This window comes from Olea europaea, chromosome 5 (genome assembly GCF_002742605.1).
Source record: "Olea europaea var. sylvestris chromosome 5, O_europaea_v1, whole genome shotgun sequence".
Classification (NCBI taxonomy): Eukaryota; Viridiplantae; Streptophyta; class Magnoliopsida; order Lamiales; family Oleaceae; genus Olea; species Olea europaea.
In genome coordinates, this window is record NC_036241.1 from 15,457,264 (window position 1) to 15,477,305 (window position 20,042).

General features: G+C 38.3%; 1 protein-coding gene across 1 annotated transcript; it reads left to right on the plus strand.

Annotated features, from left to right (window-relative positions):
- Positions 1–3,009: 3,009 nt before the first annotated feature.
- On the plus strand, positions 3,010–8,686 carry LOC111394811. Its single transcript, XM_023020817.1, has 4 exons — positions 3,010–3,155; positions 6,357–6,480; positions 7,359–7,647; positions 8,179–8,686. The coding sequence occupies exons 2-4, from the start codon at positions 6,404–6,406 to the stop codon at positions 8,281–8,283; spliced, it is 471 nt and encodes a 156-aa protein (XP_022876585.1). The 5' UTR covers positions 3,010–3,155; positions 6,357–6,403; the 3' UTR covers positions 8,284–8,686.
- Positions 8,687–20,042: the final 11,356 nt, after the last annotated feature.

Genomic DNA, 20,042 nt, shown 5'->3' on the forward strand with positions numbered 1-20,042 from the left:
TCTATGAAATGTGCGAACATGAAAGCATGCTTTAAAAATATTAGAACATCTATAGAAATCATGCAAAATATAGCAGTATATCTCTATTCCATATTGGATTTTACAATGATTTTTATAATGTGCTTCCTATCCTATTATTTCTCTCGAAATCAATAAAATTCATAAACAATTCATTTAGTGATCAAGTAATTGACAAGTCATTAAAACCTATAACAATCATCCAAGAATAAACACATATTGTGCTTCAAATTATTGAATTTATATGAAAACATCGTAACAAAGGTTCATCTACATCTTATTAATTGAAAATCTGGCCTAATATTAGAAAATTACAAGAAAACATGTTTAATTGGAAGAACAGAACTTGGATTTTAGATTGATAAAGGAGAAGAAAATAGGTCTCGAAATCTTGAATCTCTTCAATGGTTTCTTGATGAATCTTTAATATATTTTCTGGTTGTCACTCCAAAAATAATGGTTGAAACTCCAATTTCTTGAAAATTGTAATTGCTCTTTAATTCTCACAAGAACAATGGATTGGCCTCTCTTTCATGATGTTAATTGATGAATTTATGTGTATGAGACATGCATGAGAGGTATCTCTAATATGTATTCTATTGTTAAGTATTTATAGGAGTTGAAATTTGGTTGAAAATCATACCCAATTTGGTTTCCAAAAGAATTACAATCGAATAAGGGAAGTTGCCTTCGCGCATGTATGTTTTTCTCTTCACAGCATTTAATATTTTTGTCATAACATTCTCTTTTGATATCTCATTGAGGCGATTCAAAGTGTAGTGAAAATCTAATTCAAAGGGCTACAACTTTTCTAGAAATAGAATTTTTCTAATTCGAATGTTTAATATGTCAAAAATTGGTCTCAATCTTCGACTAAGTCTGGAATATAATTTGTGTGATTGAAAATTGATTTGTGATACTACTTTGATCATATTTTATTTTTTTGACTTCTATCCAGCTTGAGCGGCCCACGCGTTAGTTCTGTTGAGGCTCGGGCCAAACCTCATCTTCAACTGTTGGCCCAAGATGAGCTGGCCCGTGGCAGCTTCGCTAACATGGGTTAAAATGGCCCGTGACTTGAAAATAAAACAAAGGCAGCTATGTAGCTCAATTCTTTCAAGATTTAGGCCAAGCCGGCCCGTGGCTTGAAAGTAAAACAAAGGCAGTTACAATTGCCTTTAAATTTAAAGGTAGCTGTAGTTGCCTTTAAAATCGAAAAAAATTTAGAATTTCAGAAAAAATGAGACGAGCCGACTCTGAAAGGCCCGAGTCGAGCTCCGTTTTTCTGTCAAGTTGTGCCCAAACTGCGATCTTCGGCTCAATAGCTGGCTCATTCACACCTCCACTTCTAATTATGTCCAATTGACTCCTAGCAATCTCAAGTATTGTCTTGTGGTCCGAATAAACTATTGGATATTTGCAATTTGGTCCTCAAACTTTGGACTTCGCCCTTTTTTGCCATTTTTTGTTCCTTTCTTCTGATTTCATGTCCAATCATCGAGTTTCTCCTAATAAATGAAATATACTCAATATTGGGCTATAATTTATCAAAAGAACAACGAAATGTCAATATTTTAAAGTCCAAATAAGTGTATATAACACATCTATCACCCTTCAATTAATTCATACAAAAAATAATAAAAATAAAACAGAAAAGGGATTCTCAGTTTTTCCATATAATGTGTGATATTTACAAATAAAAATTTAGACATCAACAAACATGTTAAAAGATTTATAGGTGCTAACCTACAATGTTCTCCTAAGATTTGAGAAAGATTTACATGTGCATACATTTATGGTCCCGTTTTCAATTTAAACTCCAGTCTTGCAAAAGCTCATTGTGATGCGGACATCTGCCAAAATTATTTTACTTATTGTTTTATTTATTGATGTCTTTTTATTTCATTGGGCTTGTCTAGTGGGTCTAGCCCAAGCCTGTGAATACTAGGTTTTTTTTGTTATTTATATGTTGGTAACTGGAATTGCAAGACACTTTTGATGAATATGAATTATTGAGATTGGTTGTGGCGTCTCATTCTTCTCCCTTCCCCTTCCCCTTAAACTTCTGCTTCTTGTCTGGTTTCTTCCTCCCATTCTCTCAGGTTTCTCCCTCCCTTTTTGCTTCTTCTTTCTATTCTTTAATTCGTCATGCATCAAACTTGGTATCAGAGCTAAACTTGGGTAATATTTCCTCATCCAATCTATACATACAACCAGTATATCCATCACCTGCTGCTGCAACTCCCTTTTCCAGTTGACCAGTGTTGTTAAAGAAACCACCACATCCTCCCATAACCGCCAACTGCCCGAAATTTACTCAACACGTGGAACTTCCTCCACCAATTACGACCCCCACCAAATAATTCCAACAAACACGACCACCTCACAAGCCAAACCTCCCACTTCAACATAGGCTATAGCATAACCGCCTGCAACTTTTAATTAACCGACCTTTTTTTCCACAATAACAGCCCACTATCAATGGACCCATAAACCACAAAACCAGACACCACCGCCTTCACCTCTCCAACCGACATACAGTACATCGATAACCTGTACTTCCCAAACCACACCAATCGACAGCCGCTGCTCACGTCTTCAGCCAATCACTGCCCACATATAAATCGCTACACTCAAGTAACCGCAATCCGTCTCCAAGCACTTGCCACCACATAATAGCGATGCCACCATAGTTTCTCCTCTAATACTCAAAGGCACAGATGCTTCGACCTTCAAACTCGCCACCACAAAAGCAATCAAATTGTTGATTGGATCCTTTTCTTGACCTTAATCCCCTTTGGGTCTTTGCTTTTACTTTGTTATTTTGGGCCTTAATTAATGCCTAATTGGTCTCAGTTTTATGCCCTTATGTATGTTATTTTAAGGGTTTTTATTTGATAATTAAGGGAAAAAAAAGAGAGAAAAAAAAGGACAGAAAAGGGAAGGAAAAAAAAGGGGAGAGAGAAAAAAGACAGAAAAGAGAAAGGGAAAAAAAAAAGGAGAGAAAAAAAAAGAAATTTCCATCATTATTTATAGGTGATCTTTTAATTATGTTGATTGACAGCTTTGCGACCATAGCCTATGCCAATTTGAAAATTGTGATTGGAGCATTGTTTGACTCTTGCAAGTCCCTTGAGGTAACAATTTTATTATATATATGCTTTTATTTTAGTGTTTTAGCTTGTCAATAAAAAAAATGCTTTGGCGTGAATATTAAACATTAGGAGTCCACTTGTTGACAAATGGACGAAAATTTCTTCAATTTTCATTGCCTTCTAACAAACTCCTATCGTTACTTGAGCACACATATCTCACGAGCACATCATCAATTTGTATGCTACGGTTAGGATACTAGATACCATGGCTAATGCGAAATATTGCCTTATAATGTTGGACCTAAATTGTGAACGTACTATAATTGACATGTTCCAACACTTTCTTGTAGTTCTAAAAGGAAATCATTTAGGGAATGTCTTCACTTCCATTGACTATCATGACCTTTACATTAGAAGAAAGTGACAATCTAGGAAGCACCGACACACTGTCGGCGTAGACGTATCGGTGTCCGATACGTGTCAGACACCGGCATGTCTCCGACACGTCGTGGACGCGTGCCGGAGGTCCTTACCGCGTGTCAGTTATGAAGAAATGCAAATGGCTAGAAGAAAAACAGTAAGCAAAACAGAAGGGAGGAAGAAATGAGAAGAGGTGTGTGCCGGCTGCTATGCTGATGAAGAAGAAATGCATGGATGGCTGGAAGAAAGGAACGCCCGAGGTGAGGAGGAAGAAGCAATGAAGAGAAAACATGTGAGAAAGAAATGAAGCGACGGAGAAAAGAAAGAAACATTAAATGCTCTGTCAAACAATATCTGTTTGGTTTGCATAAATCTATTTTTTATTTTTATTTTTTGAGGAATTAATATAAAATGCCTGCAGAATTCTTACATGCCAAGAAGGTTGATTGAATCATCAACAATCCACTAAAATATATATGTCCAATTTTGTCCTCTCCATGGCGAATAAATTTGACAAAATTATCCTTCGTGTAATTCACCTTGACATTTTTTCAAAAGTAATATAAAGGGTAAAAAGGAAATAATAAAATGAGCCTATGCCATAGGGTTTGAAAAGTTACCGTGTTCTGGCAAAAAAAAGGGGGAAAATAGTGTACTTTTGGGTCCACTATTTTGAAAATGAGAATGAGATTTTTTACAATGGCACTTTTTACCATTTAACAAAGTAAAAGATAGATTTTACACGGATGAAGTTTTCTACAATTTAATTTACTATTTTACATCATGCAATAAGTATTAAAAAAAATTACTACGTTAAACTATTAAATTAAAATTTTTTATAAAAAATAATATTTTAATCAACGTGTCGACAACGTATCGTGTCGGAACTTTTTCAAAAAATTACGTGTGAACGTGTCGGACACGTATCGTGTTGGACACTCGTATCCGTGTCGGTGCTTCTTAGGTGACAATATTTCTCTAGATTTGATTACCTATCTTTTGAGTAGTGTTCAAAATAAACACAAAGATTTTTCTCCTATTGTACTTAGCGTGCTGGAAAGACTTTTTGAAAAGTGCGCTAACACAATCAAACCTTACTTATCAGAAGCTATAAAAACATTCGGGATTTTTTTAGATGATTATAGTGCAATTCTTTCCTCCATTTTCAAAGAAGTCGAAAGTTGTGAACAATGTATCGTGTCCTCTATTTTGACCACACCTATAGCCGAAACTCTTAACATTGACATAATTGAGAAAGTACCTAAAATAATGTCATCCAAGTCAAATATTTCAAATGTCCTAGATTTTGTGCCTACTATGTTGCATGACTTTAATGTTGAATTTGTTTTAGTTCTTCCTCAATTACATGAGACTCCACGGGTTGTCACATTGTTTTCTAAGGTCATTACTTGATTGCACACTCTTCCTATTGACATTAGGATGTTGCCCACTAATTATCGACACTCAGTGCTAGCTCATCATTATGTTGGTAATTTTCCTAAATTTCATGCCAAGCTAAAAGGTCAAATCATTTTCAATCATGAAATTTTTGAATTTACTTTCGATCTACAATATAAATTAGAACGCTCTACTGAGGAATATTATACTTTATTAAGAGTCTCTTTGACCCACTTTCCCAAAAATGTGAAGAAAAGCTTTTTGGACCACTCGTATAAAGGTTTTCCTAATCAGGGCTCATTTGAGCCTTCGATGTTGCAATCTTTTATCTCTACAGGCCAGCCTTCGGTGCTAATTTCTCATGCTCCTCATTATGTACAATCACGTGAAGATTTTGGAGTTGAGTTGCATGAGCGTTTACTATTTGGAGATCAATATCGGTATTTGATTAAAAAGAGAGATCATCCTCCTTGGGTGGATCATAGCTTTGAGGATAAGCTACAGCTTTGATTGTTATTAACTGTTGAATTTCGATATTTGGGTCATCAAAAAGATCGTCCCTCGTGGTATTTCAACCACTCGATAGGATCTAGTTTTTCTCCCATCTCGGAAGAGTTGATGCGGACATCGGTCCAAATTAATTTACTTATTGTTTTATTTATTGATGTCTTTTTATTTCATTGGGCTTGTCTAGTGGGTCTAGCCCAAGCTCGTGAATACTAGGTTTCTTTTGTTATTTATATGTTGGTAACTGGAATTGCAAGATAGTTCTGATGAATATGAATTATTGAGATTGGTTGTGGCGTTTCCTTCTTCTCCCTTTCCCTTTTCTTCTCCGGTTTCCTCCTCCCATTCTCTCCGGCTTCTCCTTCCCTTCTTGCTTCTACTTTCTATTTTTTAATTCGTCTTGCATCACATTGACTTTTACATCGTCAAAATACAAGTATGACAGCATTGTCTATATTCGATGAGTGTTTTTAGTGGGGTTATTTGATGAATAAATCCGAACTCTTCTTGTCCTGTGATATTTATGCAACTGTTTTTCAAGAAGTAAGTGGTGCCTCTTGACCTCTTCTATTCTGCCATCACCCTTGCTAGATATACAGGATTTGGTGAGAAGAAACATTCAATGTCAGAATTAAAGTAGAAATTGAAATTAGAAAGGAAACTAAATCCCCATCTGAATGCAGAAATGACAAGTCTAAATTCTGTTTATCAATGATCTGAACAAAATCGCATGTACAAAATTGGAAAATTGCTAGTTAAAGGAAATTCTATAATTTATCGATGAACTACTATATTATAGAACTTAAGATTATTTCAAAATCGTGTAATAGATCTCAAACCTCCTTTTTCCAGTTTATGTGTAGACATGCAGGTTGGCCCCATTGATTTTAACTACATCTTAATTTATTATTTATGCAGGGGCACTGTTGTTTTTTGCTTTGCTGGCCGTATCTGGTTGCTTCATAATGTGTAATAACGAAAACGTGTTCAACAATCTAGATCAACAATGTCAAGAATCTTGCCTGTGTTGTTGTGACCATGGGTATAGTGTCTCTTTTATGACTCATGATATCTCTGGTATCGTATTGGAAATACTCTTCCCCACGAAATATAGCCCCTATTTGGTGGGGTTAAAATTATATTTTTAGTGGATTTTGATAAGAGTTGATGAAATGTGTAGTTGAAGAATTTAATAGTACCAAACAAGGGCATAATAATATTGTTGCCATTGCATTGTACAGTCAGTTGTTCCCACGGTATTGATTTTGTCTCATCCTTGCAGTATCTGGAGAGTTCATTTACATCTCCTTTTCTAACTGCAAAGTAAAATGTTTCCTTTTTTGGTCAATGTTTCGATGAAATCGAACCACCTCCTACCATATTAACTATTTATCTCTCATTAATGGATGAATCTTTGAACGTCAAGCGTGACAAATGCTATTTTTTTTCACCGTCGGAAAAACTGACATAATGACTGTTGATTTAAGCATTTTGACCTAGATTTTGCTGAGCTAGAAAGGCTAAATAGGGTATTGAGATGTTTTTACCCATGTGAGGTGCGACTTACGCCTCAAACTAATGAAACAGGTGACCATACATTTAAGAATTTTGTTACTCTAACTTTAGAAGCATACAAAATCAATATTAAATATAAAGAAGAAAAAACACGGAGGTACAATGAGAAAAATGTAAAAGAAAATAAAAAGAGAGTGAAGTTGCATCTTATGAAGTTTTCTTTTTGAGAATCTTTATCTTCTCGTTTCCTAGGCATATTCAAAACTGCATGCATACTCCATTAGGAATAATATGTAAATTAATTTTTGACTACTTTTCTGGTAGTCAAGACATAATTTTTTCCTGATTCTGTTCATACGGCTTTCCGTTTTTATATCATGAGTCTTGATGTTTCGAGTATGACAGATTCAGCTTCGGTCATTTGTTGTGCGATGATTGCCGTGTGTGCGACGCCCCACATTTTTCGTATGATTGTGCCAGATGCATAGATGGTTGTGCTGGTACAAATGGGGAATGTTGTTGCCTGCAACGTGATGGTGAATCTGGGTTGCCTTGTTTAATTGTAACAGCTTTCGTTATGCTGCTACTGTTTGCTGTATTTGGTATATTCTTCAGCGTGTTGGTGGCCACAATGGTTGGACAAAGGATTTGGCAACGGCATCACCACATACTTACAAAAAGAATGCTAACAAAAGTGAGTCAGTATTACATTCTGTTTTCACTTGTATTCTAACATTTTCCATCTTCTTAATATAACAATTTAGTGAAATCTGCAAATTTGTTCTAGATTTGGTGCTTTCATGTTGCGGTATAAAAGTTTTATATACTTCTATGAGGAAGTAGGTTGTATAACACTCAATATTTTGACCATTTTTATCTTTAGTTTTTCCTGTTCTTTATAACGACGTGCATCTTCTTAAATCCAAAATATCAAAGCAATGTAGTCGATAACACTTTTCTTGTAATTTTACCATCTGCTATCCCTGCTGTTCGTACGTAGACTGGCAGGCTATTTTTCTCCATTTATCATGTAAATTGTAGAAGTTTGAACTAATACACACAGTGAAACAAGGTCACATACATTATAAAAATATGAACTCTGGTTGACCTAAAGAATTAGATATTTGTTTCATTGTTAGGATTGAAAATCTTTGGTCGTAAGTTTCAGAATGCTTCATTATGTTTGCTTTAAAAATTCGTTCATTCGTCTTATCTACTTTGGTAGGAATATGTTGTGGAGCATGTCAATGATGCGACTAGATCTGATTGGTGTCCACCGTCTCTCCCCACCGAACATTATGAGCAGCTGAGAGCTCTTCGACTTCTATGAGATGGGAAAAACCTGAATAAATACTGATTGGTGTCCACCGTCTCTCCCCACCGAACATTATGAGCAGCTCAGAACTCGTCAACTTCTATGAGATGGGAAAACCTGAATAAATACTTTCTTTACTTCGTCGTGCTAATAGTTGATTATTGCTTAACAATCTAACAGAGATGGATCGATGACTCTTGTAGAAGTTTGACCATAGGCTCGAAGTCTATACTACTATCTTCAACTTACAGGCATATTCTTCGTCTTGGATTGACGAAGTCTTCATTGTTAGGCAGGTCATTCCAGGAATATAGAGCACACTTCAAACTCCTCACCGTGCATCAGGTTCCTATGTGTGTGAGATGCAATTTGAGGTTTAATTTCTTTTGGTTCGAGCATCATTTTGAACTTTTGAATATATGCTTTCGAATTCTCGTGGAGGTAAACAAGAATTTACTTTAATCTTTTAAAATGAAAAAGTGATACCACTCAAAATAATGTCAAAATACAGCAATTTTAACACCCCCAAGGTCTGAGTGAGAATTTGTTTCCATTATGTAGTGTGTAACCAAAGTGATTTTTTCGACTTCTGCCCTTTATGTGCAGGCTGAGAGCTGGATTGATTGTTTATTTAATTAATAATAAAGTCTTCTAGCGCTCATAGAATAAGAGCCAAACAGGTTCACTTAGAGCATATGCAAGAGACTATTTTTAAATAGCATATTTTGCAATTTAGAGAGTGAAAGTGTTTAAATACTCCGATCGCCTCTTTAAGTATTCCACAGGTTCCCAGAACATCTCGAGTTGTAACAATATAAAACTTGTATCTTTGGACTATGAAACAGTTAATGGTGATGATTTTGAAAATGTTAAAAAGGTTAAACTTGAGGAAAAGATGCACATACAAGGTGAAAATGGTACTAAGGGGCGTGTTGGTGGAAATGCGTGAAAAACTGATGTTTGGAGGTCAAAAGCATAATTAAAAATGTGGAAAATGCTAAAAAGGAGGAGAGCATGAAGTGAAGATCCGTGGCGAAGAATTGTAAGAAATTGATGCTAGAGAGTTAAAAAAAATTGACATTGAGGCGGCACTTATTGTGAAGAGTGGATCTAATTGTATTAGTGTCTATAATTGATTTTTTTTTTGTAATACTATAATAGACGAAGAGGAATTAAAAGGGGAAGGTGAGGGAGATGAGTAATACTTTTGATCCTAATTTAGGGGCAGATGTGATGCGTGCTTTTTAGACGTCGGCTATAACAACTTTGGTACGATTCAAAGTAGGCTAGAACACAACCTCTTAAGTAGACCCATATGAAAATTTGGAAAAACCCGGATGTACATAACAATTTTTCACAGAAAGATTACATATACACAAAATGGTGGACCCCATGTGTAATAAAATATTGTAAAAAATAACCCAACCACTGCTGCATGTGTGTGTTTTGTACCAATTTTGTAGCCATCATTTCTGTAAGTGAAGCTTTACTCTGAAAATTTCTTGGTTTTAGGAAGATATTTTACAATTTTTCCATATGTTGTGGATTTTGTCTCTTGTAACCATGACCACCTATATGGTGTAGGAAAATTCTACCACTTCGATTGTTCGTTATCTATCCACTAGTTAATGGAAAGGATCAATTTGAGCAAGTTTCTAGTTCAAAAGTAAAACCTGTTGGAATTGATCAAACATTTTTGATGCAAAGTGTATCACGTGAGAATCAACTGTTCATAGGATTCTTTGTTAGAAAGAGAAATCACAAAAAAGGGAATGTTGCTAACATTTTGGAAGGATTAAGAAGCACTGAAGTAATNGTTTGCGACTGGACGAACAATCTCGTTTTTGCACAAAGTGCTTGCACTTTCAGCAAGAGCCGGGGCCATTCTGATTATCTTCCAGTAAATGGAAGAAGATGGAGAATAAGAAATGGTTATGTGATTAGCAGAAGAAAAATTGGTGTTGAAACTACAGAAAATATAGCTCTAGTTGATGATGCTGATCATATACCAAAGTACCTGTATTTATAGTAAAGATGAACGGGTGGTGACTATGACTGTATTGAATGGCAAGATTTCTTAGGCAGGTGGTCATATTTGACTACTACGGAATAGTATGGATAGGCGTCTGAATATTCTATCATTCTCTATTTCACTAATTGCATAGAAAGGAATTTTAGATTGTTATGTGGGGCCTGCAAACCAACCTTCATTGAATGGAATTTTCTATCTGCAAACCAACCTTCTTTGAATGTAATTTTCTATCATATTTGGGCTGCCGCAAGAATTTTAATATAGCAATGGCGTACAGTACTGGAATCAAAACAGCTGTTTGGCCAAGGCCTCGTGCGCTTTTTCGTGCATAACAGTAAATGACACATTCAATGTACATTCTTTCGTCGTGCTAATAGTTTATTATTGCTTAACCATCTAACAGAGATGGATCAATGGCTCTGTATAATGCGGCATTTGACCATAGGCTTGAAGTATATGCTACTATCTTCAACTTACAGACATACTAGTCTTGGATGATGGGCGGAACCACATGGGGTCATGTGGGGTCATTTGACCCCCACAAAATTTTTCGTTATCCGTTTTTTTTCCCAAAAATGGTGTTTTGACTATTTTACGACCTCCTTTGACGTACTTATTACGAGACGTTAAATAAAGTTGAAATATTTCATTTTTAGTACCATTTCGAAGTATTCGTGGCCTAGTTTTTTGCTCGTTGATGGCATGCGAAATGACCAACCGTAACAAAAGTTACAACGCATTAAAGTAGGTCGTTCCAAACTAATATTTCAAGAATTTCGATAACATTCTAACTTTCAAAATTTGTCAATGATCATATATTATTCGAATCCACAAATGACCTACATTATTTAGCCCTTGTTTGGGCCCCATTTTAGGGAAGAGAATGAATTTTCGAATAATGTATTGATGTGAAATGTATGATTAAAAAATAAGAAAAAATTTTGAATTTACGTTTAATATTATTTTATTGAAGAATATGTGATTGAAATAATGTTTAAGTATTGTGAGAAAATCATTTTTCAAAAGAATGGGTCTCAAACAAGGGCTTAGAAGCTCGTTTCGAGAGCTACGTTGTAGTCATATTGAATGGTCTAAATGGATATCGAAAATAATTAAATGTGTCAAACGTATGCCTTAAAAAAGGCGTCTAACTAGTCTTTTCTTTAAAAAAGTTTAATTATTTCATTTACATTTATTATTTTTGCATGATAAATTTTTCAATATAATTTATATCATTTTATTAAAAAAATTTAAATGGCATATGATCTCAAAAATTTTAGGATCGTTACGAATTAAATTAATTTGAATTACTTGCAAAATACTTCTGCATTAAATTTAAATTTCATTTTTTCCTAGATTAAAAATGAATTTTATTTCAATAATATGCTAACTTCCAAAATTCGCTGATAATCATATATTATTCGAATCCACAAATGACTTGCATTATTTAGAAGCTTGTTTCAAGAGCTATGTTGTAGTCATATTGAATGGTCCAAATGGATATCGAATACAATTAAATAGGTGTCAAACTATGCCTTAAAAAAGACGTCTAACTCGTCTCTTCTTTAAAGAATTTCAAATTGTTATTTTGTTGCAAACTTCAAATGCATGTTTGGAGTTCCTATAAACCTATTAGATAGGACTTGTCTAGTTGAAAATTAAAACTATGAAAAATATTTTAATTTTTACATTTCGAAAACTTAAAAGTTGTATAATTGATCTCAAGTGTCTCGAGTTCCAGAAGTGCATGATAAGTGCTGTCAAAGCCCAATATTGTAGAGGAAATTAAATGAAGTATTCCAGATACAAAGTAGGAAAATTGTATAATTGACTAATGGTAGGAATTATTAAGTAAATGTAATATTTTATAATTTTAGATGTTTGATATGTATTATTTTAATTATCAAATGATTTTTAAAATAATTAAAAATTTAAAATAATATTAAAAATAAGAAAACACATTTTTATGCCTAAGTGTCGTCTAGGCTTGCTCAAGATCGTGCAGCAAAGAAAATTTTTGGTATGAAAATCTTGAGGAAAATAAAGGTTGACATTGTATTTGAGTCAGAAGGGATACATTGAGAATGTGCTTCAAAATTTCAATATGCCAAACCTAAGACTATCAGTACTTCCTTGGCTGCCCACTTCAAATTGTCATCTGGATTGTGTCCTCACTTAGATGAAAACATTGATTATATGTCTCAAGTTCCTTATTCCTGTGCAGTAGGTTTTCTTATGTATACTATGGTCTGTACAAGACCATATTTGACATATACAATCAGTGCAGTTAGTAGGTACATGACAAATCCTAACAAGAAACATTAGAAAGCAGTGTAATGGATATTCAAATACTTGAACTGCTCAACTAATACTTGCTTGTATTTTGGTCGAAATACAATTGGAGTCACTAGGTATGCAGATTTTGATTATGCAGGGGACCTTGATAAAAGGAGATCACTTACAGGGTATGTGTTTACCCTTGAAGGCTATGCTATCAGCTAAAAAGTTACATTGCAAAATACAATAGCTTTCTCTACAACAAAGGTAGAATACATGGCCATTATAGAAGTATGTAAGGAGGCTATGTGTTTAAGGAGTTTGATTGGTGAAATCATGAAGACTTGCAACTTTCTACAGTATATTGTAATAGTCAGGTGCTATTGTTCTGACTAAGGTGCAAATGTTCCATCAGGTGACTAAGCACATTGATGTGAGATATCATTTTGTGCGTAAAGTGATTGCTTGTGGTGATATTGTAGTAAGTGAGGTTGATACCGAGGATAATCTGCTGATATAATGACAAAATCACTTCCCATTGCTAAGTTCGAACATTGCTTGAATTTAATTGGTGTTTGTCATTGATTTAGTCCATTGAGACTTGTTTGGAAGAGGAAGAGTGATGTTCACTTTGGAGTTTTTTTTTTAAAATTCCTAGTCTTGAAATTTGGTTCAAGGTAGAGATTTGTTGTAATGTGAACTAAATTCTCGTGGATATTAGAGTCCTAATTAAAGTGGTCTTGAAGAAATCAAAATTATGGACCAAGAAGAAAAGTCACTGAATTTTCTCTAGCTGGCTATTCGAACGACACCAATATATTTTGAAAGATACTTTCCGCCCGCCCATCACCCGAGCGACACGATTATTTGACCCAACCCATTTTCGCCTTTTGGACTCCTATTTATCTTCAACTTGGTTTCTAGGTTTATATATTTGTAAGCGACAACTTATATTGTTCCCATAATATTCATACAATATCTTGAGAGCTTTAGATTTTAGTGAAGAGTATTGAGATCTTATTGTATATACAATTACTATTGATTATAGTAGACTTCTCTTCTTCTGCCCGTGGTGTTCTTTATTCTGTTTTTTTTTTATTTCATTATTGTCAAATCCGCAATAGTACGATTCAAAGTAAGCAAGAACATAACCTCTAAGGAGATCCATGTGAAAATCTTTTGTTTTGAGGAAGATATTTACAATTTTTCCATATGTTGCGGATTTTGTCTCTGATAACCATAACCACCTATATGGTGTAAGAAAATTCTACCACTTTGATTGTTAGTCATTTATCTAGGAATTAATTAGTTTAGTTTGTCCAAAAAGTATGCTTTTTAGATATGTCAAATGTATCTCGTTGACACCAGAATATGTTGCCAACAGATGCCAGACCCACCCGCGCACACGTAAACGAAAGTCCAACATGCAAATACACGTGGACGGTCTAAAACAGACAGATCAAGGGCGTGGGAGTAGCTCAACGATGTGAGACGAGAACGTTCGAAATTCGACGAGATGATCGTAGACCGATTGTACAATAATTACCAATCGATATTTGTAAATGAGTATGTAAAAATGTGTAAACTCGTATTGTGTTGCAAGATAATAAGAGAGAGTTGAGTAAAGTGTTGTTTCTTGTATTGATTCTTTCATTTGCCTTTGTATGGGGTACATAGGGGAGTATTTATAGTGTCACCAGTTAGATCATGACCCTTGGTTCGGGGAACACGTGGCCTCATTGGGACAATTTACATGTCAAATTGTAGGCATCAGCCGCACCTAGCCTGCTATACATTTATTGATTGATAGAGCCGCCTCTACTAGTGACAAGATTTAACATTTACACTCATGACAAACGTCCTACCAATAATTCAAGTAAGATCTTTGTGCAGAAGATCTCTTTGGAGAAGTGTCTATGGAAGGTGCTGCTTTGTGATCCGGAGGTTGCTACCTCGGCTACTGAGCTTCGGCCAACAGGGCCTCCTCCATTCACATAATACTTCCACTTCAGGGCTTCGGCTCCATTTTCATGGAGTTTCCGCATCATGGCCTCAACTACCTTTCATAGTGCTTTGGCATGAGAGCCTCGGTCACTTTCACAGGGCTTCGGCATGAGAGCCTCGGCCATATATACCACCTCGACTGGAGTGCCACATGGTTCGGCATGAGTGGGCCGTAGGCTCCAGTGGGTTGGCCAAGTGTGTCAACATGTAACAATAATTCTTCAAGTCTAAGTATAGTCATTTATGTAATGCGAGGACTTTCATGAAGTAATGCCAGTCAGTTAAGTTGAAAGAAATTTTTGTACCCCAAATAATAGTCCCTCAAGTCCAAGTATAGATATTTATATCATGGTTGGAGTTAGAGATGTGTTGTTGTCGACGAGTGATGAAAATGATGAAGCCGAGGTGGTTGAGAAATCGAACCTGCGATGCTTGCTATGGCTGAAATGTGATGAAGCCGAGGTGGTTAAGACCGATTCTGCGAGGCTTGCTAGGCTGAAATGTGATGAAACCGAGGTGGTTGAGAAATCGAACCTACGAGGCTTGCTAGGCTGAAATGTGACGAAATCGAGGTAGTTGAGAAATTGAACCTGCGAGGCTTGCTATGGCAGAAATGTGACGAAGCCAAGGTGGTTGAGAAACCGAACCTACGAGGCTTGTGGAGGCTGAAATCTGAGGCTCATAGGTAAAGATTATTCCCCGGTAATTGTGTCAATGATTTGATGTTTTACGCATATTTTCAAGGAAAGGTGGCTGGACCGTTCAACTTCCAAAGCGTCTGCTGTCGTCGAATTGAAGTCGTAATTGTGAGCACGGCTGGAGCATCTAGAAGTAGATGCATTTGGGAAGATGCGTGGAGGACACGGTTGAATATGAAGCGTAGGTTTGAAAAAATCGTTTGAATCCAATGCTTAGGATTTGATTTAGAATTAAGGGATCAGATCCACTGGGCCTTGATCAGATGGCTAGGTTCGTTCTGGCCCTTTATAAAAGGCAAGAGACCCCCATTTTTCTGGATTTTCATTCTTTGCAATCTGATATCCTAAAAACTCCAGTTTTTCGAAGTCCAAACAGTTGATCTTCTCATTTTTCGGCTTTATTCCGTTTGCGTAGTCATTTTCCATAAGTATTTTCACAGTAAATCCTTTACATTGAGTTCATTCTGATATGGTGTCCACCTCGGGTAGGGAATTAGTAACAATTGTGTCATTCAACGAAGGGGCAAGTCACAGAGGGAACTCCGAGGTCAAGCAATAAGCTATGACGGAGGAGCCAGTAGATTACAGTGAGGAGTGGGGGGGCGTCCAGAGTGCCTTCAAATATGACTTTGAAAAGGCTGGGGAAAATCGGGGAGAGGTACTGTATACCTCATTATGTGGAAATGCTGGTACCTAAGGCTCATGAGCGCGCCTGCTATCCAAGGGCCGGGTGCGTGACGGTAAGTGAATACCTGTTTAAGGCAGGTATGCGTCTTCCTCTGCACGCCTTCTTCAAGACGGTGCTGAGGAATTTTATGCTGTCACCGACCCAGGTTCTGCCAAATGGGTGGAGCCAGTTGGTTGGCTCGTACTTCCTGTGGAAGGAAGTGTCACTTGGGGAGGACATACCTCTTCACATCTTCATAACCTTGTTCCAGCCCAGGGTGATAGATAAGGAGTTGAGGGGGTGGTATTACTTAACTCTTTAGGGGGCTCACACACCATTTGTGGTAGGGCTGCCTTCTTCCATCAAGGAGTGGAAGGATTCGTGGTTCTGGGTGAAAGGCAGGTGGCAGATAGTGGAGGGGCCTTGGCTTGCACAGTACCAACCCAGTACTACGAAGCTCGTGAGTCTCCCAGCCTAAGTAGTTTACGTTATGTATTCCAAACTTTATTTTTCAAACTGTTGAGGGTTGCTATGCAGATAGTAGCATGAGATTCGAGTTGAGCAAGGAGGAGTTTGAAGTGATAGGGGACATTTACAAGAGACCTCTTAAACTTCGGCACTTAGACCACCTCGTCGACTGAAGCTGCTACTTCATTGATTTTGAATTAATGACCTCTAAAGGTAAGAGGCTTCTATACTTGTGCGTTTTTTTTTTTTTTTTTTGCTTTTTGTTTCGTTGCTGATGCACTTACTTAGTTTGCAGACAAGTTCAAGAGAAGGGAGTACCCAGCCTCGGACCTGGCCTCTATCCTTAGGGTCACGTCCAACGTGACAGCGAGGCCCTTGATGTCGGGGTTAAGCGGTACAAAAGAGGTTCGGGGAAAGGTTGAGCGACTCTCCAAGGGAAGCAACTCCAGAGTTGCTGAGGAAGGGGCCCCTCAGAGGCCGAAAAAGGCCCAGGAGCCTCGGGGAAAGGAGAAGGTCCCTGAGGAGCCAAAGAAGGGGAAGCTGGTGACATGGAGTTGTTGAGGAAGGGGCCCCTCAGAGGCCGAAAAAGGCCAAGGAGCCTCAGGGAAAGGAGAAGGTCCCTAAGAGCCAAAGAAGAGGAAGCTGGTACACGTCACCAGCTCATCAGGGAAGTTTGGGACCTTTATATCCCACAAAGGGAAAGAAATCGCTCAGCCAAAGCTCCTGGAGGCTGCTTCCAAAGCTGTGAAGGTTGAAATGGTACGGTGTGCTAAGGCCGAGTATGCTGCGGCGAGGAGGGTTACTGAGAAGGCAGATGAAGAAGCTACCAAGCAGAGGCCCACAAGAGTCTAGGAAAAATCGCGGAACTTCCTTGCTGGGAGGGAGGAGGTCCTGGCTCCAACAATGGTGAAGGCTCTGCCAGCCGAGATCCGAAGTGCTACAGAGAGCTTATATAAATTTTGGACGGACCGGTGGCAGTTGCACGCCTCTTCTTGCGATGCGGTGGACCTAACAAGGGCTCTTGTGAGCCAAAGTGTGAGGATGTTTGGCCTCACGTTGGAGTGCAGGGAGGCCCTTACTGATTTTCAGACGAGAACCCAATCCTTGGAGAAGAAGGTGTCCTCCCTTGTAAAGGAGTTGAAGAAGGCCAGGGCCGAGGTAGAGGAAGCGAAGGCCCAAAAAATAGAAGATGCAGCCAAGCTGGAGTCTGCCTTGGCCCAGATTGAGGCCTTGAAGAAAGAGGTTTATGAGTCCTAGTGCGAGGTAGCTTCCCTTACCAAGAAAGTGGAGGTCTCCAATGACCACCAAAAGGTGACTGCTAAGGCATTGAAGAAGGCCAATCTGCAACTTGCCGAGACCCAAGATGCATACAAATTCTTGAGGGCCAAATAAAATGGTATGTGGATGAAATGATCAACGTGAGGGAGGAGGCCAATGTAGCGAGGGAGGAGGCAGTCAAAGATTACATTACCGACTTCCACAACACAGAGGAGTACAAGAGCTTCAGCGTCTACTGGTGGAATTATGCCTATGCTGAAATGATGGAGAGGGCTGAGGAACTCTTTCCAAATCAAGACCTGTCATAGCTAAGGTCGGAGCTTGTGGATGAAGTACCTCAGACCCCAGCTAATGATGCGGTTGGGGATGAGGCAGCGGAGGCAGAAGAGAGTTCTGATGCTTAAGCTATGGAGGCTCCTGTCGTTGAGGTACCTTCGCCATCATCCGAGGCTTAGGATAGTTTACTTTTAAGTTAATTTGGATGTAATGGCCTCAGGGCCTCCTTTTGTAACATTGAAAATTAATATAATCTTTTTCATTCAATGTTGTTCTTCCAAGTGCATTGGCCTCGTTAAGCAAACACACTTAAGGTTGATTGATGAATTTAATAACCTTGACTTAATATCCAAACTCCAATCACTTAAGTAGATTGTACTCAAGCCACACGAACCATGACTTATATTGGACTTAAGCAAGTAGATTACACTTAAGCTTAATAACTGTGACCTAAATAAACCTTAATAATGGACCGTCTTATAGCTGAACCGAGGACATTGCTATGTTTGATCGAGTTGCCTAAAGCCCGTAGTGGTTAGGCCTTGTGAACATAGGAAAAGAAGTTCGATCCTCATTGAGGCTTCTCGTAGTGGCGTTTAGCCTCGCTAAAGGAAGGCAAGTGGTGTGAGCCTCGAGTTCAAGCGAGGTGTCCCAGAGATGGGATGTTGACCTCCCGTCCAAGGTGACAATGCTTCCCAACATGGTGGATGGTTCATTCATGTTGAGGCTTTTCCCAGTGGCGTTTCAGCTTCGTCAAAGGGAGGCAAGTGGCGTGAGTCTCGAAGTTCAAGTGAGGTAGCCCAGAGATGGGTCGCTGACCTCTCCTCCGAGGCGACGACGCTTCCCAACATGGTGGATGGTTCATCCATGTTGAGGCTTCTCCCAGTGGCGTTCAGCCTCGCCAAAGAGAGGCAAGTGGCATGAGCCTTGGAGTTTAAGCTAGATGGCCTAGAGATGGATCGCTGACCTCTCCTCCGAGGTGACGACGTGGTGCGAGATGAGTTCAATCATGGAGAATTTTATTAAATCATGGAAATGTTACATGAGCTGGGAAAGATCGTCCAGCGAGGTAGTACATTCGTTGATAATAGATTCGAAGGTGCTCAATGTTCCATGGATGGGGTTGTGCGTTGCCGTCCATGTCCTCGATCCGATACGTCCCAGGTCGGATCTCCTCTTTGATTCTATACAGGCCTTCCCAATTTGGACCCAAGTTACCAGTGCCTGGTTCCTTTAAGGAGAGGAAGACTCTCCTAAGGACCAGATCATTGATTCAAAAAGACCTCTTCTTCACCCTTGAGTTGAAGTACTTCATCATCTTTTCTTTGATATGTGGCAAGCTTCAGCTGGGCGTCATCTCTTCTTTCCTCAATGAAGTCGAGGTCGAATCTCTGGAGCTCGTCGTTTGTTATTTCACTGAAGTGCAGATGTCGAGGAGATGGAAGTCTGACCTCGACGGGGCTCATTGTTTTCGTTCTGTATACCATGAGGAAAGGTGTTTCCCCTGTGGGGGTCCTTGTTGTGGTTCGAATTGCCCAAAGCACTTGTGGTAGCTCATCTACCCAAGCCCCTTTTGACACATCAAGCTTCCTTTTCATGACATGTTTGATGGTCTTGCTCACAGCCTCAACTTAGCCATTTGCTTGTGAGTGGTGAGGTATGGAAAAGTGCTTCCTGATGCCATGTTCTTCACACAAACTTTTGACCTTCTTGTTGTTGAACTGTTTACCATTGTCTGAGATGATAGAGTAGGGAATCCCGAACCGGCATATAATGTTCTTCCACACGAACTTGGAAGTGTTTGCTTCCGTGATTTTTACCAGTGGTTTAGCCTCAACCCACTTCATGAAGTAATCAATGGCCATAATCACGAAGTTCGCCCCTCCTCTGCCTCTCGGTAGAGGGCCTATGAGGTTCACACCCCACTTCCAGGGGTTGGAGACCGCGGTCAAATCTTGCGATGGTTGTCTTTGAATAGGAGAGAATCATTGGCATTTGTTACATTTTCGTACAAATTGGAGGGCGTCCTTTTTCAAGGTAGGCCAAAAGTATCCCTGTCTCAGTATTTTTTGCG